Source organism: Candoia aspera, chromosome 1, assembly GCF_035149785.1.
Source record: "Candoia aspera isolate rCanAsp1 chromosome 1, rCanAsp1.hap2, whole genome shotgun sequence".
Taxonomy (NCBI): Eukaryota; Metazoa; Chordata; class Lepidosauria; order Squamata; family Boidae; genus Candoia; species Candoia aspera.
Window position 1 is genome coordinate 293,296,439 of NC_086153.1, and position 24,122 is coordinate 293,320,560.

The following is a 24,122-nucleotide window of genomic DNA, read 5'->3' on the forward strand; positions in this document are numbered from 1 at the left end:
CTGATGTTTTGCAGCGTTCCCATGATGACAAACTTGCTGGACACTTTGGTTTTGTCAAAACCTTGCATCTGGTTCGCCATCAATTTTGGTGGCCTACCTTAAGGCGTGATGTGAAAGACTATGTTGCTTCCTGTCCTGTTTGTGCCATGTCAAAGCAGAAAGGGGGTAAGCCACCAGGGCTTCTGCAGCCAGTGGCCAGCCCATCCCGTCCCTGGGAGGAGATTTCTATGGATTTTATTGTGGACATGCCTCCCAGTCAGAAGAAAACTGTCATTTGGGTTGTAAAGGATTTTTTCTCCAAACAAGCCCATTTCATTCCATGTGCGTCCATCCCGTCTGCCCCACAATTGGCCCGCCTCTTTCTCATCTACATCTACCATCTCCATGGTAGCCCCTCCTGTTTGGTCAGTGACAGCGGGACACAGTTCACTTCCCAGTTTTGGAAATCATTTTTAAAATTGATTCGCACCAAACAGGTGTTGTCCACATTGTTGCATCCTGAGACTGACGGATCTACGGAGGTTTTGAACTCTACCCTTGAACAATTCCTAAGAGCATACATAAATTACCATCAGACAACTGGGTTGACTTGTTGCCCTTTGCTGAGGTGGCTTACAACAACGCTGTCCATCAGAGCACTGGGGAGACCCCTTTTTGTGTGGTTTCTGGTCATGACTTTGTTCCCATCCCTGAGCTGCCACAAACCCCTCCCCAGTCCTGTTCTGCCTCTGACTGGGCTGCTCAGCTGGCTGATTCCTGGCCGGTGATTCAGCAGGCTTTGGCTGATGCCCAGTCTGCTTACAAATTCCAAGCTGATAAATGCTGTTCTATGCAACACGATTTCAAAATTGGGGATCAGGTTTATCTCTCTACCAAATTCATAAAGTCCCCACAGCCATCGAAAAAGCTTGTTCCCAAATTCATTGGTCCTTTCCCTATTGTTGGCATTGTCAATCCAGTTACTGTTAAGTTGGAATTGCCTCACAATTTGAAACGTTTGCACCCTGTTTTCCATTGCAGCCTGCTCAAGCCTGTCCACCACTCTTCCCACTGGCATCCCCAACCTCCTCCTCCTGCTCCGATCATGATTGATGGGCAACAACACTTTGAAGTCAAGGAGGTTGTTGATTCCCGCAAGCTTCGAGGCACCCTCCAGTAACTGATCTGCTGGAAACACTTTCCTCATCCTGAATGGGTGCCTGCTCGCCACGTTAATGCTCCTGCTTTAGTTAACTGTTTCCACTTAGCTTACCCTTTGAAGCCTTCGGCTTAGACTTTTCTTTCTTTTGGGGGGGTGGTATGTCATGTTCACTGTTTCAATGTGCACTGTACATCGTAACATTTCACATGCCATGGTGCTGACGCGCGTTTCTGTTTGGGAGGGAGCTGCTGTGAAACCTTGTGCCAAGCTCTGTATCTACGTTCATTTCAATGGAATGTGTTTGGGTTATGTGCTCTGCTCAAGGACTTTTCCCGCAGACCATCAGAAGCCGTTAGGAGCACCTGGGATTGTGAGCCTGGGAAGATTCTACGGGGGGAGGGATCTCATTTGTACCAAGGGTTTTTAGTTTGCATTTGGCGTGCTTTTATCATTCTCAGCTTTCTTTGTGATCCTGCATACTATTCTTTAATAAATCAGATATCTTTATGAACCTGTTCATAAGTCTGATGGTGTTTTAGGATAGGCAATCATTACGAAGAGAGATTGTTCAGTTAAACACTTTTAATTTGCTTGATAGACATACATTTTATTCTTCTAAAATAGTCTTTCTGTGGCTTTTGCTTAGTGGGATGTGTATTTGTGTCTGGGCTGGAATATAATATCAACGTTCTTTCCTGAAGAATATTCTGTACTATTGGCCATTAGTAACGAAGGTCATCCATTTTGCATCATTGCACAAATTTCCTTTCTTCTCTAACATATAAATGCTCATGCACATACTTTTTATTTGATAGGAATTGTTTACATTATTTGCAGTCTTAAATTAGTATTTTTGATCAACAGTTTCCTTGAAGCCACCCATAAACATATTCATAAACCAGCAGCATCACTGCACCACCTAGAAAAGAAAATTTAAGGAGTTACATAACATGGAAGGAATTCTGAGATTTCTATATCAATCAGCTGAAATTATTTGGGAACAAATAAATGTTTGGGTCCTGCATTAGCAAGCAGCTTGATGGGAATTTTTTTTCAATGAATACAGAACATTAAGTTATATAATATTAGATTCCTATTTTAAAAAATGGTCCATGAAGTCACGAAGAGTCGGAAGTGACTGAACAAATAAACAACAACAATTTAAAAAAATAACACATCAAAAGGCCCATTTCCTTTGCCTACCTGAATCATGAATATTTTTGTTGGAAAATCAGATATGTTTTCTCTCTCAGTTCCACACATAATATTCTGGTGCAGAACTTTATACACACAATATGTATGCTTTGAGAAAAAAGCCATCCAGGTGGAGCAAAGCTTTCTCAAGGCACAAGACTGTCCACAGCATAAATGTCTTCACTGAACCTAAGGCCCAGTTCATCCATTTATGATTTACAACAGACTGGGTAAATTGCCCTCATGGGAAAAAATTATTTATTTATTTGTCATATTTCTTTACCGCCCAACTTGTATTATAACAACTCTGGGCGGTTTACAGACAATTAAAAATAGAAGAATAAAATGCCATTAAAACAATACAATATAAATATAAAAGTGTAAAATAAGTAATATAAAATTCAAGAAAATTGGATAATGTCTATTGGTTGCTCCATGGAAACAAACTTCTGTTTATGAAGGGAATCTGCACTCAAAAAATATTAGTAGAAACTATTTTGCACTCCACACCGCCAAAAGTGCTATGACAGATCTGTCTGAGATTATTACTTTGTATGTGAAGTTCATTAGCTGATGAGTAAGCCAACACAAAGAGAAAAACAAAGTTGTACTGTACTAGTTTCCTTGTGGTCTTCATCAGAGTTGATCAAAGCCATAAAGTGAACTGGAAGTTTATTGTCCTAGGAAGATAATTTCAGTTCCCGTTTTATATCTGATCAAATCTAATGACCACAGTGGTCAACCAAAATAGGAACATTCATACAAGAGAAACAAATTAAATTAATTCTGCTGGTTCTGTTTTTAAACTTCACATGCTGAAATGTGCATAATCTGGGGCAGTACAGGTGATCCTTGTTTAACAACCACTTGTTCAGTGACCATTTGAACTTACGACGGTGCTGAATGAGTGGTAGTTATGACTGTTCCTCATACTTACAGCCGTTGCAGTGTCCCATGGTCATGTGACTGTGACTTGTGACCTTTCCTGCTAGCTTCTGCCAAACAAAGTCAGTGGGGAAGCTGACAGGAAGTTGCAAGTCACGGTCATGTGAGGTCCTTGCTTAACAGTATGCATGATCCTTGCTTAACAATGGAACTGGGACCGCCAGAGCTGCAGTTGCTAAGTGGCTTTTTGATTTACGACCATGTCACTTAATGATGGAATTTCCAATCCCAATTAGTGTCATTAAGTGAGGACTACCTGTATACAAAACTATGAAATAAGTAAATAAATAACATCTGAACCAACTTTTTAAATTCAGGGTAGAGATAACCAATTCATGTTAACGTTTGTGCTAGGACAGCCTTCTCCAACCATGTGCCTTTCAAATTTGCGCATTTGAACTTTCATCAACGGCCATGTTGGCTAGGGAATCCTGGGAATTCCACCTATTTGGAGGGAGTTGATGGTCTGGATGGATGTATTCAGGCACCCAGTCTTGGGTACATGTTCCAATCAAAGTGTGAATACTTGGGATGGAAATATCCCAACGCTCAAGATCCCACTGCTACTTCCATGAGCTCATTTCTACCCATTAACTTCTGGGTATAAAATTAAAGGCACATGCAATAGCTGGAATAAAATATATAGGCTAAAGACACCACCTGCCAAAAGATGTCAGCTTGATTTTACAGATTAGCTATAATGGAAGGAAGGTAAGTTAGAACGAAAGTCTGCTTCCACATCTGGCAAATAGGGTAGAGATAGCAGGTGTTCTTGCCTTTATTGTCCTGTAGACTGAGCAGTGAGCAAGTATGAGGGAGAGAAAGAAACCAAAAGCAGTAATAAAAACACCCTATTCAATAAGAGACATGGTACCACTATGTCTACATATTTGGATGTTGTGGTCCCTGAATAAAAATAAACTGTATACATATAGGATTATGATAGTATTAAAAATGAATGAGGAAAGATTTACCTGGTCCTAGCCTCATGATCTTGGGAACCAATCCTTTGTACAAAGCTAGAAATCTGTAGAAAAATAATGAAAAGTATCTTAATTTAAATATATAAAATAGAGTATGTTTCTTCTATTGCATGGGACAGTGCATGGGAAAACTTGTATGAATTAACAACCATACACAATGTCTAGATTTTAAAGTCTTAAGACCAGAATAAATAGCTGATTAATGTTCAGTTCCATCTATGCTGCCTTTCCTCCCAAATGTGACTTTTGCCAGGAAGCTTTGTTAATAGCACCACATATGCACTGTCATGTCTGTTAGAGTTGTGCATGCTTCCCAAATTATTGCAAAGAATTACTTCCATTCTCACATGACCCCTCTGCTCTTCACTAAGGTAGCTCCACTGTTTTCAGGTTTCTGAGCAATTCTGAAAAAAAATGATGCTGCTACTTTAAGGACTCCACTTATTAAAACTAAATTCAGCTCTAAAAGTAGTAGCATCATTCTTCATGCTTGTCTGGAAGACTGAAGAAAATTGGGCTGTATGTTTGTCTACCTCTGTAGGAAAGAATGCTGAGGATGCAGAGATGCTTCAGCATCAAAGTGGGGAGGGGGTGAGAAATGGAAAGCTTGATTTCAACTGGCTAGAGCAGTGTTTCTCAACGTTGGCCACTTTAAGGTTGGTGGGCTTCAACTCCCAGAATTCCCCAGTCAGCATGCTGGCTGGGGAATTCTGGGAGTTGGAGTCCATCCATCTTAAAGTGGTCAAGATTGAGAAACACTGGGCTAGAGGAAACCATGAGAAATGGGGCAGAATATAGGTTGAGAGTTCTTTGCTGTTATTTACATTGATCAGTTTTCTTAACTGGCCATCAATCTGCTTGCAATCAAACTTAGTCTTAGCTGTGTTACGTGCTTCTTTGAGAAGACAACAGATACTGAGTTCCTGACAGAATAGCTTAGTGAATAGTGGAGAAGTGTTGTCTTCATGCAAGGTTGAAAGCATTTCTTTTCTATCCTTTTTGAAGCATGCACAGTCCTAATGGCTCTACTTTAACTGTGTTGTGATTGAGTTCACCCTTTAGACTATTCATGTATATAAAGTTTGGAATCTTGGTGCCATATTGATCCCATGAATAAGATCTTGTACTGGATCAATTGTATAGCAGTTCATAAAACTAGCAGATATTTGCATTTTCATTCCTCTGTTCAGGCTAGCATAGAATACTTAATTAAAAAAAATGCATAGAAAGATAGAAAAGTGGGAGGAAGTATGGCATTCTCGAAGTAGTTCTTTGGATGAGTTCTTCAGTAGATCCTTCTGAAGTCTGGTGCAATACCCTTTTCGATATATGATACATCTTTTTCTGTTCATTCTGTATAGTTTGCATCCAGAAATAATCAAGTTCTCTTCAACCCACTAGTTTTTATTCCTTTAAAACCAAACATTCTTGCACCTTGGCCTCCACTAACTCTGGTTTGCAGAGATCTCTGTGTACTTTTCTCCATTCTGTTAGAAGCTGACAACCTGTTTTTCCTCAGTCCCAATCTGGGCAATCAGAATCTTTTTAGTATTTACAACTGAAGCAATTAAATATAGGCTATGCTGATTTTGAAAAAAAAAATACTCTACCCTCCAATGCACCAGCTGATACTAAAGTGTATAAGCTGAAATGGTCTGCTGTAGATACCCTGGAGTCTTTTCAGAACAATATAATAATTTTGTAAATGAAAATTCAGAAAACTCAGACAAAAGAAGAATTCTCTTTTAATTTCACAAGTACATTTCTGATTTGTAATGCTTTGAAAACTGCAGAGTGGTTTTTAGGGGCCTGATCAAATCTGAAATCTGAAACAATGTGATTTTATGAACAAACCACAGTCCTGAGCATTTATTACTGAAATGAATACTTTACCCTTCTTCTTTATAAACGGTTGCCATAGTCTTAAAACAGGTCCTGTACTTGATTTCTCCGGGAACTGGCTGTGGTCCTTGAATCCTACTCTTTGCAACATCAAAAGGGATGTTAATAATTGAGGCTATTGTTCCTGAAACTAGCCCAATTCCAAACTTTCTCAGAAACTCCAAGGTTGGATCCTGGATAAACAAACAAGCAAATCAACAAAACAGCCAAGAGAAGAGGAGGGAGGAAAAAAAGGATGAGGTGGGGTTGGGGAGGGAATGACTGACATAAAATGAACAAAGTTAAAATAGGAACAGAAGCACCTCAATTGGTTAAAGACTATGAAGTAATATGTATTTAATCAGAAAGCTTGCACGATACAACACACTCCTGCTATTCTAGTGGAACACATTAGGATTTCCTATGCCAGGGTTCCTTTTCTTGACAATCCGATTGGCTATGTTTTTACACATGGTCTAAATTGTTGAAGTACACATTTCCTCACACAGGATTTATAAACACAGTTCATAAAAACAAGACCAGTACGGCATATGGGGATGATTTGTATAATTGGGCTTCACAATGTACTTAGTATTACTGTATCAAAACGGGAGAAATCTAAGCACACTATTAACTAATTGGCCAGAATATTTTACAAATGACAGCAACTTCCACCATGAAGCCTACTAAAATGCTCATTTGTGCATTGGACCCCCAAACGTTAAATTAAATAAAGGCTAATCTCAGTCTGCTGCTTTCCCCTTCCAGGTTTTTTTACATTTAGCTTCACGTGTAGCTGATGCACTATACCAAGGGGGGCTGGCTTCCTGCTATTAACAATCCAGCAGTGGTGGAGCTGCAGAGCAGACTTCTATGCCCTTCCGCATCAGGAACAGTAGTAACTCACTAAGCTAATTGGCTGAAGAATGCACAATGCATTGTGCCCAAAGCCTACAGTTTTGCCCTGCTTTTAAAAAGGCAGAAACTAGTTGTACAGTAAAGCCAGTCTTGAAACAACAGCTTTCTGTATGCCAGCTGCCACACAAACATCATGCTCCCTCAGATGGCCTTCCTACCCAGGACATTAGTTCACTGGAGAGTAAAATTTCCTTAGTAAAGTTTTAATCATATGTGTGTGAATACTGAAAGCTGCAAGTGAATTCTGTCATGCTGAATTTCCTGTGGAGCTTCTTATACAACGTAAAAAAATTCTTTTTCCATTTCGTGCCATGCAAGTACCAAAAAGCCCCTACATGTCTTTAGAACAGCCCTTCTCAACCTTTTGACCCTGGAGGAACCCTCGAAATATTTTTCAGGCCTCGGGGAACCCCTGCACATTCAGGCTCAAATATAGGCCAGAAGTTACAAAATTATTATATTTGTTTTATGTGTAGGCCTGTATATATGCATTAACAGTGTTTTAAAACTAAAAATAAAGAATGAAATTTATCTCTTTAATGTGAAGTTGCCCGAATTTGAAATAATTTTTTAAATAAATCGTGATCTCCCAGGAAACCCCTGGTGACCTCTCGTGGAACCCTAGGGTTCCACAAAATCCTGGTTGACAAACCCTGCTCTAGAATGTATGGTATAATTTGCTGCATGAAGATCCTTCAGTGCAGTCTTTCTCAACCTGGTGCCTTTCCAGATGGGTTGGATTCCAACCCACATTTCCCTATGTGACCACATTAGTTGGACCTGATAAGAGTTGTCTTAAAGGGCAGCAGAGTGAGAGTCATAGGGATCTTGGGTTTCAACATGACATGAGAGCACCATCATTCACTTTGAAAGGTCCATTGGGCCAGCTTTGGAAAAATGGAAGCTATGGAGGAAATTGGGTCTCACCTGTAGTATTCCCAGTTTTTTCAAATGTTTGAAAAAGTTGAAACCACATCCATGTCTCAGATCAGTGAAAGAGTTTAAAAGAGGACACATACCTTATTGGCAGGAATGATGTTTTTCACATTGAAGTAGAATCCAAAATAGACCATATTAAAAACTCCATGGCGTCCCAAAGTAGCAGGCAGCCCTTTGTTGAGTCCACTCAGACCCCACCCATTGGACTGAATAATTTGGTGAGCTTTAGCAAAGGTGGAGGGTTGCTATACAAACAAAGCAAAAGACAAAACTTCTCTATAAATATTTCAGTAGATTCACTACTGGCTTAAAATGACTCAGGTGAGCTTCCATATCTAAGAATGGACTTGAATCTGGATTTCCCTAGTCTTAGTAGAATCTTTTAATTACCACTGCAAACTATACTACACCACAGAACTATGTTGCCTCCAGAACACGTCTAAAACCTGTTGCTGAATTATAATTTTTAATAGAGTAGAAAGAAAAAAAATAGAGTATAAGGGAGGAATAACAGCAACTAAGTAATTTAATGTTAATTAAATGCAGCTTTAAATCAGTTTTTATTTTGGTCCTGACCCACTTATTTCTTCAGCAGTTTGCTCCCCTTTACCCACTTAATGACCAAATTCCCTAGCATTTTTAGATTTAGCTTGGTCTAGGATGCCCATCATTTCCCAGCTGAAACTATGGTTGAGTCTGTCCATGTGTTTTCATTTTTCATTGTGTCTTCTGACTGCTAGTTGGTGTTCATGGATGTGTTCTGCTAGTCTTTTGCCTGCCTGTCCTACATAGTGGCTGTCCTTACTCTGTATGTTGTAGATGACTCCTTTTTCTTCTTCTTGGGCTACTGGTTTTTTTGGTTTATTTAAAATGCTTTGGAGGGCTGTAGTTGGTTTGTGTGCTACAGTGATGCTGTGTGGTTGTACTAGTCCGTTGATTGTTTCTGAGATGTTTCTGATGTATGGTAGTGTTATCCTTTTCATAGTTTGTGTTGTTTGTGCTGTGGTGGGTTGATTGGTCAGGCACTTTTTGATAAACATGCATGGGTTTCCATTTTGTTGGAAGATGTTGTATAGGGGGTCTATTTCCTTTTTCGGTGTTCTGGATTGCTGTAGTGCATTTGTACTTGTCTGAATAATGTTCTTACACAGCTCCTCTTGTGGGAGGTTGGATTGTTACTTTGGTAATGGAACACTTAGTTAGTGTGGGTTGTTTTTTGATTACTTGCATTTTTAATTTGCCATCGTATCCTCTGCTGATGAGGATATCCAGGAAGGGTAGTGTGTTGTTTTCTTCTTCCCCTGTGAATTTTATTCCTTTGAAAATGTTGTTGATTATTTCATGTGTCTTCTCTATTTGTTCCTTTTTTCTATTATGATGAAGGTTTTGTTTACATACTAGAACCATATTTTTGTTGTATGTATGGAAGTGCTATAGTTTCTAGATACTGCATTACGGTCTCTGCTATGAGTCTTGAGAGTGGTGATCCCATGGGTGTTCCTCTGATTTGTTGGTATATTTGTCCATCAAACTGAAAGTAGGTAGTGTGGCAGAGGCTGATGAGGTCCATGATTTTGGCTATTTCAATCTTAGTGTATTTGGTTAGGTTGGGTGTGTTCACATATAGAAACTTACATATTTACATAAAACATCCCATAATTCAGATCTGTTCACTTTTTCATATACTTGCTCTAAATCAAGGAATGTTCAGTGTCCTGCTAAAAAAATCTCAGAAAGGACACAGCACATTCATTTGCTATACAGAAGCAAATAGAGATGCCTTTATGGCTACTGCTGGTAAAAGGCTGGCAAGAATTCTGGAAGCTATGCTCTATATCCATTCCCTAACTTGTTTAATCTTAACTGTTTCTAGCTCTCTTTGAATTCATTTTGTAACTATCTTTTTTCCCCCAATACACACTGTACAATAGCAGTCTTGTTCTCAATTTTTGCAGCAATCATTTAAATTATCCACAGCCTCTTTAGCTTCATCATTCCACCAAGCATCCTTTATTGTACTTCCCATTAGCATAATTCCACATACTTCTGTGGCACTCTGTAACATCATTCTTTGTACTCATTATAAGCACCTTTAACAGCTCTTTATGTCCATTTTCCATTAATTCTGTTGCAGAATTAATCTGTTTTCTAATACTTTTTCATGTATGATCATAGTTTTTCTTCATGCAGTTATTCTACTTTCTCTCTTCTCTTCTCTCTTCCATGTCTATTTTCCCAAGATCCACTCTTTGCACTATTTAATAATGATCTGATTCACATTCAGAACCTCTCATCTTCTCTGTATCCTTTGCTCATTATTTCAGTCTTTCATCCTAAGCAATAAAATCAATCATGCTTTTTATTCATTCTTTTTCCATACGTACGTATAAATAGATTTATGCTTAAACCATGTATTAAAAAAAAAGAACTTTTTCTAAGCAGATGCTCAGGTATTACCATCCCTCACTCATTTTTAGGTCTTTGAGTGGCCCAGTCACTTTTTCTTTACTTTCTTATTTTCAATCACACCCATCCATTCATGTCACCTAACTTTTTTTCCTCCTTGATATCATTTATCCACAGTTTGCACAATTTTTCACCAACTGCATCTCTGGTTCTTTTAGTTACAATGTTTACTGGACTGTAACATGGGATATCATTAGTCAATGGATTCTGATTTCATACATATCCAAAACAATCTAGATAACCAATTCACACTTTCTGATGTACACTTTAGCTCTTTCATTCATAATTAAACTTACACCTTCACTTCCCTGCATGTTTGACAAAGCAAAACCACTTCCATTTAGATCTATTAGATACTTCCCCTTCCTCTTAATTTCACAGACACACAACGTATCTATGTGCCTTTCATTCATTTCCTTATTTAATCCATCCTCTTTACCATTTACTCCTCATATATTCCAAGTTGCAACATTTTGTATGCCATGGTAGTCATCAGATGGGCCCATAGATACTGATTAAGACACAGAAGGTTTAGCAGACACTTGGTTACAAGCCTAGCTGCATTTGTGCCACATGCAGCATTCCTGCTCACAGTAAGGACAATAGAGGTAAGTTAGGGCATATTTTGGCTAGTGTGCCTCATGCATAACCAAAGCCCAGGTTTACCCAAGCAAGCACACAATATTATGCAAGCCAGGATCTCTCATGTAAGTCTTGCAAGTCCATATATGGCTGCCTGCATATTGTTTTCTGCATTTCACCAGCTAGGAGGTTTATGTATTATACTGACACACACTTAGGATACTAGGGAACTTTCAAAATTCCAACCTGAGCTGATGCATTACTGTGGAAGATTCTTTACAATAGTTTAGCCCCAAATTAAAGATTTTTTTTTCTGTCAAGTGTTTGTTTGCTTAGCTTTGCTTTTCACCAAAGTTATCTTAGTGTAATCAAATATTTAATCAGAAAGGCAAAACTTGACTTCCACAAAGATGCTTATACAGGGAAATGAAGACCACTTTGACTACAGCTCTTTAAACTATGTTAATGTCATGTACTTATTTGTTTAATGACAAAATGTCATCCAAATAAATCACCCAAATGACTCTTGCCATATCAAAGTCATCCGGTTTGTGCTTATTCAGACGACAGGTTGGATATTCTTTTAATATTTTGCTTTGCTTTGATTTACATATGTCCTCCGACGGGAGGAGATGGGCAGGGATAAATTAGAAAAATAAATAAATAAATAAAATATGTTTAGCAAGTATTTACAACTTGGTCTGGTAAAAGCCAGTGTAATGTACTGACTATCCTGTTGACTAGGCCCAGGGAGTGGAGTGGAGACCTTGACTTAGTCATGGAAGCTTGCCATGAGTTGAACCATGAGTTGAACCAGACACTCTCAGTTTAAGCTATCTCTATTTGGAAGAGTCACAGCAGCTGGCAGCATCCTGCTAATTTTGACTGATATTGAAAAAGCTGAGAAGGGTCAGTTAATACTTGGCTGAAAGATTACCAGGGAATACCAAGGTTGTAGATCAAATGGAGAAGTCAAAAATGTTGGCAGAATGCTGGGAAAGCCTTTAGCCCAGGAGAGATCAGAAAAGTCACACACACCAGGCATATCTATAAAAATAATTTATTTATAGAAAGTAAAACAAAATTTAAAGGACTTAGCTCTCCTGGCTTGCTACATATCGGCAGAGAGAAAAAGAGGAAGTAAGAAACAAGTCCGGGCAGGTTTCCTCCCCCCAGGCAATTTGCATGAAGCACGTGAGAGGAGACAATCAAATACAACCTCTTCACCCGGCCAAAATGATTAGGTACAATAGCAGTCTTAATTGTTAGTAGGAAAACCTCAACACTCCCCTTTTTACACTATAGATTAAGATGCAAAACAATCTTCTCTGACAACTGTATATGTCTTTCCATTCACATTACTTTACCATTATCTCCCCTTTGGTTTAACAGAAAGCTACCATTCTTCTTCCTGTGTTTTTCCAAACCTAGGTTGTTATAATTCCAAGGCTTTTTAATGTGAAATGGCTTTTCATGCAGGCTTCAAAATCAAGCCTTTGTTTTTCTGTTGATGTGAACAGCAGCAAATCATCAACATAAATGCACAGATACATACAGCCTTGTTTGTCCTTCTTCATATATACACAGGGATCTGCTTTTCCTTTTTCAAAACCAAAATTCTGCAGTTTTTCATCTACTTTTTGGTTCCAGGATCTAGCAGCTTGTTTTAACCCATAGATTGACTTCTGCAGTTCACAGACTAGATTCTCCCCTTTTTCATAGCCAGGGGGTTGCTGCATGTATAATCTGTGGTCTAAAGCACCATAGAGAAATGCAGTTTGAATGTCATAGTGGTTAACTGACATTCCCTTGAGTGCAGCAACTTTTAATAGTAATCTAATTGATTCACCTTTAGTAACTGGTGCAAAAGTCTTGTCAAAGTCTAAATCTTTCCTTTGAGTGAACCCTTTTGCAACCAACCTTGCTTTATATTTTTGGATTTTGCCATCAGCATCCCTTTTCAGTTTGAAAACCCACCTACAACCCAGACAGCGTTCATTGGGAGGTAGATTTACCAGTTTCCATGTTTTATTTTCTTTCAAGGATGCTAATTCCTGTTGCATGGCAGAATGCCAATTTTGTGCAATCTCAGGTGGTAAAGCATTCACTTGTTCTAAAGACTCAGGTTCTGTGAATATGTGAAAAGCCTTTACTGTTTCAGCCTGAAAACGTGATGGAGGAACGCCTTTATTACTCCTCTGAGATCTGCGAGGTAATACAGGACTTAAATTTTGACTCCTATCACTTTCCTGAGAAGCATCTGTCTCATCAGACAGATCTTCAGTTTGCTTTTCTGGTTTAATGTCCTCATCAGGCAAAAGATCACCATCAGCAAGTCCTTGCTGTTCTCTTGTGGTGGTCAGATCAACTGGAGAGCTAGAATTTAATCTCCCCCAGTTTTGTTCAGCAAAAGAAGCGCTTTTGCTAATTATTAATTTCTCTCCCATTATGAACCTGTAGCTCCTCTGGCTTTGTTCATAGCCAACAAAGATGGCCTTCTTTGTTGTGGGGCCTTCTTTCCTTCTCTGCTGTTTTGGAATGTGAACCCATGCAGTGCTACCAAACACTCTAAGATGGTTTACCTTTGGTTTCACACCATAAAACAAATGGAATGGAGTATCCTGAATCACAGAGTTATACAATCTGTTTTGTACATAAGTGGCAGTAGATATGGCCTCTCCCCAGGACTTAAAAGATAATTGTGAATCTTTAATCATGCATTCCATCGCATTTTGCAAGGTTCTGCCCTTTCTTTCAGCAACACCATTTTGCTGAGGGGTGTAAGGGTTAGAAAGAATTTGTTCTATCCCTTTTTCCACTAGGAACCTTCTGAATTTGTGAGAAAGGTATTCTCCTCCTCTATCACATTGGAGTGCAGATACAGGCCTAGGGAATTTTCCATTTGCCCATGTCACAAAACTTTTAAATTTCTCAAATGCTTCATCTTTATGTTTTAAGATGTAGATAAATGTGTATCTTGAGAAATCATCAATGATGGTCATTGCATACCTTGCTTGTCCAAGACTTGGAGCAAAAGGACCAATAATGTCAGAGTGTACCATTTCCAAAGGTCTAGTTGTAACTCTGTCACTGTGCTTACTCACAGGAGCTTTTAGTATTTTGCATTTTTTGCAAACTACAGTCTAAGTATTTATCACAGGGTTTTATCTTTAGGTCAACACACAGCTGTGGCATTTGTGCTATATACTTGAAATTAGCATGACCAAATCTCCTGTGCATCAGGTGTACACATTGGTCATGATATGGAGTGTTGCCAACTGCAGCCTTGCAGCTTGGCTTCCTTGCATTTTGCACAATGTAAGGTAAAGGTAAAGGTTTCCCTTGACGTAAAGTCCAGTCGAATCCGACTCTAGGGGGCGGTGCTCATCTCCGTTTCTAAGCCTTGGAGCCGGCGTTGTCATAGACACTTCCGGGTCATGTAGCCAGCATGACGACTCGGAACGCCGTTACCTTCCCGCCGAAGCAGTACCTATTGATCTACTCACATTTGCATGTTTTCGAACTGCTAGGTGAGCAGGAGCTGGGATTAACAACGGGAGCTCACCCCGCCGCGCGGTTTCGAACCGCCGACCTTCCGATCGACAGCTCAGCGGTTTAACCTGCAGCGCCACCGCGTCCCTATGGAGTGTTGCCAACTGCAGCCTTGCAGCTTGGCTTCCTTGCATTTTGCACAATGTACAAGGAGTCTTTTAACATACCAGTAGCACACAATCTCCCATTTTTACGTATCTCACAACCATTTTTCTTAAATGTTATGATATACCCTGTTGCAGCCAATTGTGCCACAGATAAAAGGTTTGATTGTAAATTTGGCACATACAACACACCTTTTACAGTTTCTCCTAAGCAGGATAAATACAAGTCACCTTGTCCCATAATTTTGGTCACAGACCCATCAGCCAAAGATACACTTTGTCTTTCAGTTTTAGACAGTGACACAAAAGAGCTTTTACAATTACATAAATGACAACTGGCCCCAGAATCTAACACCCATACATCAGAATTACCCTTCTCAGCAACCTGTGCAATTTGGGTTGTCTGAAGAGCCTTCTTCTGTGTTGCCCTTGTGTTCTTCTTCTCTGTCTTTCTAGTCTTGGGTCTCATGGCACAGTCTCTTTGCAAATGTCCAGCTGAACCACAAGTGAAGCATCGCTGGCTGGCTAGTGCTGTGGCCTCAGGTTCCTTTCCCTTCTTTTCCCTCATTTTCTGGTATTGCAGCTTTCCAGAAGAGATGGGGGGGATCTTTCCTCTCTCTTCTCCCATTCAGCGAGTAAGCACTGTGTAACATACGATGGAGTGAGGTCTGCTTCAGGCATAGCCTCCAGGGTACAAATCAGCGTGTCCCACGTTGCATTTAGTGAGGACAGGAGGATATATGATTTTGTGAGAGGTGTAAATTCCATTCCTCTCTCCTGCAACTCAACAAACAGCTGCTGAATATAATGCAGGTGCTCAGGAAGGCTATCTCCTTCTGCAAGGTAGGCTCTGTACAGCTTTTTTGTCAGAGTAACTTTACTCCCTGCTGTTGCCTTTACATATAAGTCTCTCGAAGCGTCCCAAAGTTGCTTTGCAGACTGCATGCCTTGCATGTGGACTAGCTGATTGTCCTCAACTCCCAAGATAATGGTGGCTCTAGCCCGCTCATCCTGTCTCAGCCATTCAGCACTGGGATTTTGGGGGGTTTGCTCACCAATTGGCAGCCAAAGATTCTCTCTGCGAAGATACATTTCCATCTTCAGGGCCCAATTCAAATAGTTGGTCTCTGATAGGCGCTCCAGAGGCATCACTGAGGGCTGGGAGGTAGCCATGGATTCTTCCTTCTTTTGCAAGTCACCTCAGCTAGCTTCTTTGTCCTGTAGACCGGCAGTTGCTGGAAAATCTCCAGGTGGCTCCAAAGAAAATCTTCACAGGTCTTTGCTACCTGCCTTTAAATTGTGCATGAGGTGTGGAGCTGATCTCTCTTGGTTTTACTGGGTTGCTCACTGGGCACATAACCTGTTGGCAGAATGCTGGGAAAGCCTTTAGCTCAGGGGAGATCAGAAAAGTCACACACATCAGGCATATCTATAAAAATAATTTATTTATAGAAAGTAAAACAAAATTTAAAGGACTTAGCTCTCCTGGCTTGCTACATATCGGCAGAGAGAAAAAGAGGAAGTAAGAAACAAGTCCGGGCAGGTTTCCTCCCCCCAGGCAATTTGCATGAAGCACGTGAGAGGAGACAATCAAATACAACCTCTTCACCCGGCCAAAATGATTAGGTACAATAGCAGTCTTAATTGTTAGTAGGAAAACCTCAACAAAAATTACATCCCAGAAGGATTACATCCCATTTCTACACTATTGTCAAGAGACTAACATGGATCTTTTTATGTAGTTACTAGGAGTCAAGCTGGGTTTGAGGGAGATTCTACCTTACACATTTGGAAGAGGGAATACCATGTACAGTATATTGCTTTGAACTCCTAGAGGAATTAACATAATCCCATTATACCAATTATTATTTCTATAATCATATTTGGGTGCTGCAGAGATTTGCTTGAGAAAGTAATCAATTATTTATTTAGCTCATCTTGAAACATATGGAACAGAAAATAATAAATTTAAGTTTTCAGAACTGGTTAAATATGGACTGAAAGGGGGACACTTCTGACCAATCCTAATCGAGTCTGGATTACTCTATTCATTTTACTGACTTCAGTGGGAAAAAAGAAAATCCTTAGTATTTATGTTCATCATTTTGCTTGTGAATAAAGTTGTGAATTACCTTTTATTAGAGTAAATTATTCTAATTAAGTGAATTTTGTAGCTGCCTCCAAAATTAAGCCAGCAAAACTGCTTCGCCAATTACCATGTCCTTCAATAAGTCCTGCTAGCGTTTTTTTTAATTAAAAAAATTAGGAAAGGAATTTTTCTCCCACTTTTCTGTTTCCTTTTATTTAGAAAACCCTTGAGCATATTCAAACATGTCAAGACATATTGTTCACAGAGAGATTCATTTCTATTGCATTTGAAGTCAAAGTCCATGTTTATTTACTTAAGAACCCTGTAGAGAAGTCATAACGAATAGCAGAATTATTAAGTTTCAGAAGGGGGTTGTGAATTTCCCCTGTGAGCTTCTGCATGTTCCTGAATTATAAATGCACTTGCTATCTGCACTCTAGAGCAGACCTTCTGAGATGGAAAAGTTCTACTTTAGAAAGCTGTTTCTTAAGCCAGGGCTGCTCTGCAACTATTCAAGTAAGTCACTTTGGTGTGTCCCAGGTTATCAGATTGTAACCTAACTCTACAATCCCAAATATAGTATAGTTTTAGTAATTAAACCCAGTTGAAAACAATGGGACTTAACATACCATTGAACTTGCATAAGACTGTGCTGGGAATACCTCTGAATAGTTTTTAGAATGCAATTACTATCAACCTATCTTCAAGGGTAAAGAGAGCCGGACTAGAGAGGGCATTTAATTATTACCAAGAGTGAGGAAAAATCTCATTTCTGAAGGTAGTAGTGCCAATAGGGCATTTCATCTCAATGAGAATATCACCTATAGATAGGCAAGCTTGACCTTCAGCACAAGGGCAATTAGAACACAATCTGAAAAAATAAAATAAAATAAATTAATTAATTAAAACATAAAATAAAATAAAATAAAAATATTTAGGTATGGTTTGGATGAGGAGAACACTGTTGGACAATCTCTAAGAATTTTACTTCAGAATGCTAGATAAGAACTCTACACGCAGGAGGATGGGGCACAGTCTTCAATGTCTTTACTGTGTCACATAGCTTTATATTCAAAATTCAGGAAACTTTAAAAAGTAGTTTGTGATAAGGCATATTTGTTACTCAAAGACACACACACAAAAAGCAAAAAACTCAACTCAGCTTTTGGCTACGCATAGAAAGGGCATTTAGAACATGTTCAGTTGTTTTGGCTTTTTTTTTTTTGGTGCTTTAAAATCATTATTGACTCCTGATGACTGCCTGGACAAGTCCCTGCAGTTTTCTTGGCAAAATTTCAGAAGTGGCTTGCCAGTGCTCCTTCCTGGGGCTGAGAGAGAGTGACTGGCCCAAAATCAGCCATCTATCCTAAGCAGGACTAGAACTCATATAGTCTCCCAGTTTCTAGCCTGATGCCTTACCTGCTACACCAAACTGGCTCTCTGTTTTAGTCTAGTACTTACAGGAAATATATAATTACTAGATTGTTATTTTGTATGATCTTCAATATGTGGATGTCTGTGGATAGGACTTTGCATAAATCTGATGGTGTGAACATGTGGAAAGAGAAATGAATTATGCATTTTGGTTCCGCCTATGTTGAGCAGCCATAAATAAGAATAAAACTCTGTCATGTAAGTTATACTATTAAGTGCACAAGAATCTACTCCTTTATTCCATCTGGCATCTGAATACCACCTCTGAACGTAAATTTGTTTATTACTATGTCTACATTTGCTGATGAATCAGGGAGATTGGCCAGCAGAGGAGATTGACCAGTTCACACATTCATATCCACTAATGGGTTACATGACAGAATTAGAGCCACCTGTTGTTCTGGACCACGAAATATGGTAGCCTATTCATGCTATCACATTTAAACTTCTAATGCTCCTTTCCAATAGCTGATTTTTTACTATTCTGAAAATGCTTGGGGAGACTTTTATCACAACATTTTGAAGCAGCTCCCATGTACAGAACTTAGCAGGATAAGTTAGGAGGAAAAAAAGTCTCTTCTCTTGTTTTTTCTTTCTCTTCCTCCTTCTGATAGAACCTGAAATTCTTTTTTTTATTATAGCATAAGATATTCTAAAACTATTCAGGATTCATTCCTAAAATATCTCCTCCCCTCCCCTCTCCTTCAAATCAGTGTGTGTATTCCATCATATGATCTATATTTGATTTGCTTTCCTAGGCATTTTGATAGGACAACACTTAAACTGGGACCACCACTTATTTTTAACCAACTCAAGAGATTCCACCCGCCGCATAGCTTCATGAAGATATATACATATAATCCAGCAGTTCTATTTCCCAACATATTGAAAAAATATCCCAGTTACTCTACCTCTTTGAAAGCATCCCGATTTGCCTGGAGGCTAACCTTGACTACTTCAAAAGGGTTAACCACAACTGCTTCTGTTAGCCCGGATCCCAAGCCAGCAACTGCAAATGTCTAAAAGAGTTAAATCAATCAGTTCTCATGTGCACTATGGTAAAACATCCCCGTACATCACATTGTAAAACCAAGCATTAAGCTGCCTAATATGATGAAAGTGGGGAGACCAGCCCTTCTGCAGTAGTATACCATTACTAAACAGCTTTCGTCCTTGATTAGATGTTGACAGTTCATGCAGAAAAAAATCACAAAACCCACAAACCACATTCCAAATATTCAAAATAAAATGTCAAAGTCCTATCAACAACGCATTTCCTTTAGCTGGAAAGAAAGCTTTGTGACTGTTTTAAGAAATACACATGGGGAAAAGCATACCATCCACATCCTATTTAGGAAGAAAGCACTACTCCATCAAGAATAATTTACCCATTATTATGTATACCATATACTCACAAAAACAATTCTTTATATAGCTTACCAGCAGCATATAAAACAAAGAGTTAATTCAATAATAAATCTAATACCAAAAATATACAGTATAGATAGTGTTGCTACATTCCCAATTAAATGAAACATTTCATTGAAGAAAAGTTCTCCAAGACAAATTTTACATCTGAAAAGACATAATTGATGAACCAGGAATACTGTAATGAGATTGAGTCAGATGTTCCATTTAACAAATCAGCTAATGCTTTGATACTTAATAAAATATAGTGCACTGAAAAATCTAAAAGCATGCTGGGAAAAATTGTACAACAGTTTAAAAGACACTTATTTGTACTAATATATTGATAGAGATATGTACATACACAGAGACACACACAACGTATTGAAGAATCCTTCCAGAGAAGTATCTCTTTGGATTCAGCAGCTGCAAGATACCCAAAGTTCAGTGTGATTGTGGCTTCAAGAAACACATTGCCCTACTCTCCTCTTAGGATTTCTGGACACACATGAGCATTCCCAAAATACACCTCTGTCAATATAAACATCACCATGCTTGACAAAAGTCCAGCACAGATTGAGACGGTGTTTACAACTTATAAATGAGTTAATAAATGCAGCAGGACTTTTGTAGTCCCTGTATCTTCCAGAATCAGCTGAAAATTGAGATGAGGATCAGTTCAGGAAATGCCTCCATCTTGATAAACTAGCCAGAGGGAGAAAAATGGGGAAATTGCAATGCACAGGCAGAAATACTTAAATGTAAAATTGGCTCAAAACTAAGCATACTTATAGTATACCCTACTAAGAACACTGGCACTCTGAGCAAAGTTGCATAGAAGTCTGTAGAAAGGAACATTTGGGTCTTTGTAATTTACAAGCTCCTAGAATAACCTCTCAATATTCTTCCACACATTGAGTAAGAAGATACGTTGTACATGATCTATATGAACAGCCCTGATTCAGACTTATAGTCATCTACAGTTAGTCCAACACAGAACAAGCAGCGTAAGCCAGAGCTCTCCCAACCACATCACTCACACTAAGAGAAATCCCATAGCAGAGGTCCTTCCACTTTACCCCCATTGTATATCCAGGCAGTGCACAAAGAGGCTTTATGTGGGATATGGAATGTTGGATGCATCTCCAGTCCTTTCATGCTAATTGGCAACTCCATCTGTTGAAAGTGGGGCCGTAGGATCAGTTTCTTCCTAGGTGACTTAATAATAGGTTAGGTCACTTCTGGTTGGAGTGAGGTCTGGAGTTACTTCTCAGGAATCAGGTGTTTCCCTTCATTTTACCACCCTCCACTTCAAGCCCAGGTAGTCCTTTATAGGAATCTTTGAAATTCAGTTCTAGAAGTGGGATAGGGAAGCACCAGCTGATACTCTTAACTGAATTGGGGGTCACTGGGGGCTCCTTTTGTCCACCTACTGTCTCACTTTTTAAAAATGTCAATCTGCAGTGGAGTTCTTCCATGGAGGACATTGACTTTTTTATAGTGGTCAAGCCTTCTTCTAGTGTCTGGCAATCAGCTACCACTTTCTCTTTCCTGGCCATGTGCTTGATGGCAGGTTGCAGCACATTAGACCACCAGATAAGCTTCAAGTCTGTTTGTTGCGTATAATGCAACCATTTCTAAGCATGGCGATTGGTGAATAACTTGAAAGGCTTCCCCACCAGGTATTAACATAAAGATTCTGAGGCGCATTTGATGGCTAGACATGCTTGTTATTTCAGTTCTCCTCTAATGTAAATCATGAGGCCTTCTTTTCCTGGAGGGCCCTGTGTTAGTACTATGCCAATGCCTACTTCAGACACATCCACTTTCACTTTAAACTCATGAGAAAAATTCAAGTTCTTGAACACTGAAGCCTCACAGATAGTTAATTTCAAATTTTGAAATATCTTTTCATGTTCTTTGGACCAAAGGGTTTTTGTAGGTTTGTCCTCTGAGTGAGTTCATTTAAAAGAAGAGCAATATATGACTATTTATTTATTTATTTCTCAAATTTATACTACTGCCCATCTCCCCCTGAGGAGGGACTCTTAGCGGTTTAGGGATAATCATCTATGCCAGCCTATCATCCCAAGGGCCTTTCAGACTATTGTTTTGTTTCTGGATTGAACCAATTTGTGAATGGCTTCCACCTTGTCAGTTTATGGTTTAAAGATTCCTTGAGCTGCTTTAAAATTGTGTATCTTACTTTCAGTTGGGCTCATGAGCAGTTGGTCCATTTAACAGTAAGTTCTCTTCCTTGCAAACAGTTAAATATTTTTGCAGGTGTGCTAGATGCTCTTGCCAAATGTTGTTGAAAATGGCGATGTCATCTAAATAGACCATAGTATGTTTTTCAATTTTCTATACCTCCCAGAACCCAAACAAGTGTACTTTTCCTTTGCCCAGTGACACTATCATAGCCAATTTACAAGGCATGGTAATTGCTAATTGGCCAAGTACATGCTGTAGTAGTTTTGGAACTATCTGTGCCATCTGATCATTCAGATATGAAGAGCCAGCATGTGAATTACAGGCTGAACTTGTGTTTGCATTAAGGACTCCTAAACCAGTAACTGCCTGTTGGACTAAAACAGTTCATTAATGGGTATTACAGACTATGTATATCCCCTCTTTACTCTGCTCAGCAATCCAGTATGTTTCTCTTTGTGAGATCTGGAGAGGTTCTCCCTGACGTGGACATATATCTTTTGTTTTCTTCCACACTCTTCATACAAGGCACCTCTTGGATTATTCTTGCCATTCCCCTCTGCTGTGGCTTTATAACATGAGAAATACGCTATAACCTATGAAACTCAGTGAGCCACTGTATTATTTATCCAGAGTACACTGAAAAATTTATCACAGTACCTACATCTGCAAGATGAATTACCATTTTCTCTGTTATGAAGGTATGCAGCATCTTTAATAATTTACCTCGTGTTCTTTGGAAAATGTGGAAGTCCAAGAAAGGGAGGGTGGGAGGGGATCCTTCATGAGTCAGAGATGATTACAGTGATATAATAGTAATATTAAATACAATATGTTAAACACAATAAGTTTAAAAAATGATCATGCCCAATTCATAAAAACCTTAATTTCCATAGGCTGTTAAAGTATATTTTAGTAAGAGTTTTCCACTTTATATGATAAGCAAGTATATGACATACTTTTTATGCTCATCACAAAATTTCCACTAAAAGAGCCAAAAATTCAGGAAATACGTCCAGTTCCCTAACCCCTTTAATGAAAAAAATTATTATCCAGATGATAAGAATTCACTGTTAATCAGCCCTTCCAACTGTATTTTGCTAACAATTTAAGAGTCATCAATATGGATTGATGCCTGGGTAGCCAACTTCCTAGGATTTCTTAACATTCATACTATCCAAATACCTTAAAGCAGATTTTACTTCTATTGCTCAAGGAGGGCCACAGGGGGAAGGGAATAATTTCATGACATCTTACTAACGAGCTGAAGCAGGATTTCCATGGCAGTGCTTGGATTCTCTCTCTCTCTCTCTTTCTCTCTTTCTCTGGTTGAGGACTCTCTTTTCTATTTGCTGTTGCTTTGTGTCAGAAGTTGCATCCTTTTCTTCTTCTTTTTTTGAAGTTTTCTGCTAAAATCCAGCAGAATGATTTCAGGAGTTTCTGGGGGTGCACTAATGGATCAGGAGGCTGCACATTTCCCATGGGCTGTGGTTTACTATCCCTGTTTCATATAAACAATTATATTGAAATCCAGAGGCTCCATTTGTACAGAATGTTTTAGAGCCTCCCATACAACTAGAAGCCATCTGAAAATTCTCCTCCCAAGGTCCTCAAGACCGAAGGGGCCTGCCAATAAAGACAATATCTGCTCTTTCTTCATGCACAGAGGCATATGAAGATTGGAAGTTTCCATCAAAATGACAAAAACAGCATTGCATCTTTGCAATGCAAGCTCTGCCTGTTGTACACATGCATGCCACATCACGATGCACATACAAATGGGCAGAGGTTGTGTCACGTTGGCACAACACACCTTTCATCGTTTGCCCCCACTGATGTGCCCTCCCCAAATACTTCGGTTTATGTATTAGTAATTAGCGTCTGGAGCATTTGGATCTCATCCAGTTTAACTTTGTCTTTTTTCCTATCTCCACTGTTTTAACCAATTTGAAGATAGCACACTATGTATATTATATGTATTTGTATATTCTGAATTGCAAACTATCACTTACCAAAGCTGGTGATAGAGAAACATTTCCGAGTATTCTCTTGTACTGTTCAAAGGTGAAGAACTGGAAAGTAAATAAGGAGAAATTTAAAACACAAGAATAGAGATTTTATCACAGAAAGCTGTTTACCTTTATTAGTCAAAGAAAAGACAAAGAATGATTTGATTCAGTTGTACATTGTTGAACGATTAGTGTTGCACACATGGTTTTGGTTAAAACTGAATCAAACAAATGTTGTTCTCAGATCATTTAAAACATTTATTGGAAAGA

The 24,122-nt window shown here is 39.0% G+C and overlaps 1 protein-coding gene across 3 annotated transcripts in view; it reads right to left on the bottom strand.

Annotated features, from left to right (window-relative positions):
* Nucleotides 1-1,705: 1,705 nt before the first annotated feature.
* The window catches only part of SLC25A21 (solute carrier family 25 member 21), a 318,179-nt gene continuing 295,762 nt past the window's right edge, over nucleotides 1,706-24,122 (bottom strand). For 2 of the 3 annotated variants that reach the window (XM_063290058.1, XM_063290060.1), the window contains 6 exons: nucleotides 23,856-23,915; nucleotides 19,140-19,247; nucleotides 8,082-8,246; nucleotides 6,157-6,338; nucleotides 4,255-4,307; nucleotides 1,706-2,060 (listed from right to left, as the gene is read on the bottom strand). In XM_063290058.1, the coding sequence (XP_063146128.1) occupies nucleotides 1,999-2,060; nucleotides 4,255-4,307; nucleotides 6,157-6,338; nucleotides 8,082-8,246; nucleotides 19,140-19,247; nucleotides 23,856-23,915 (630 nt within the window). In that variant the 3' untranslated portion in view covers nucleotides 1,706-1,998. The remainder of the gene's footprint in view (nucleotides 2,061-4,254; nucleotides 4,308-6,156; nucleotides 6,339-8,081; nucleotides 8,247-19,139; nucleotides 19,248-23,855; nucleotides 23,916-24,122) is intronic. The other variant, XM_063290059.1, reaches the window with a different exon arrangement.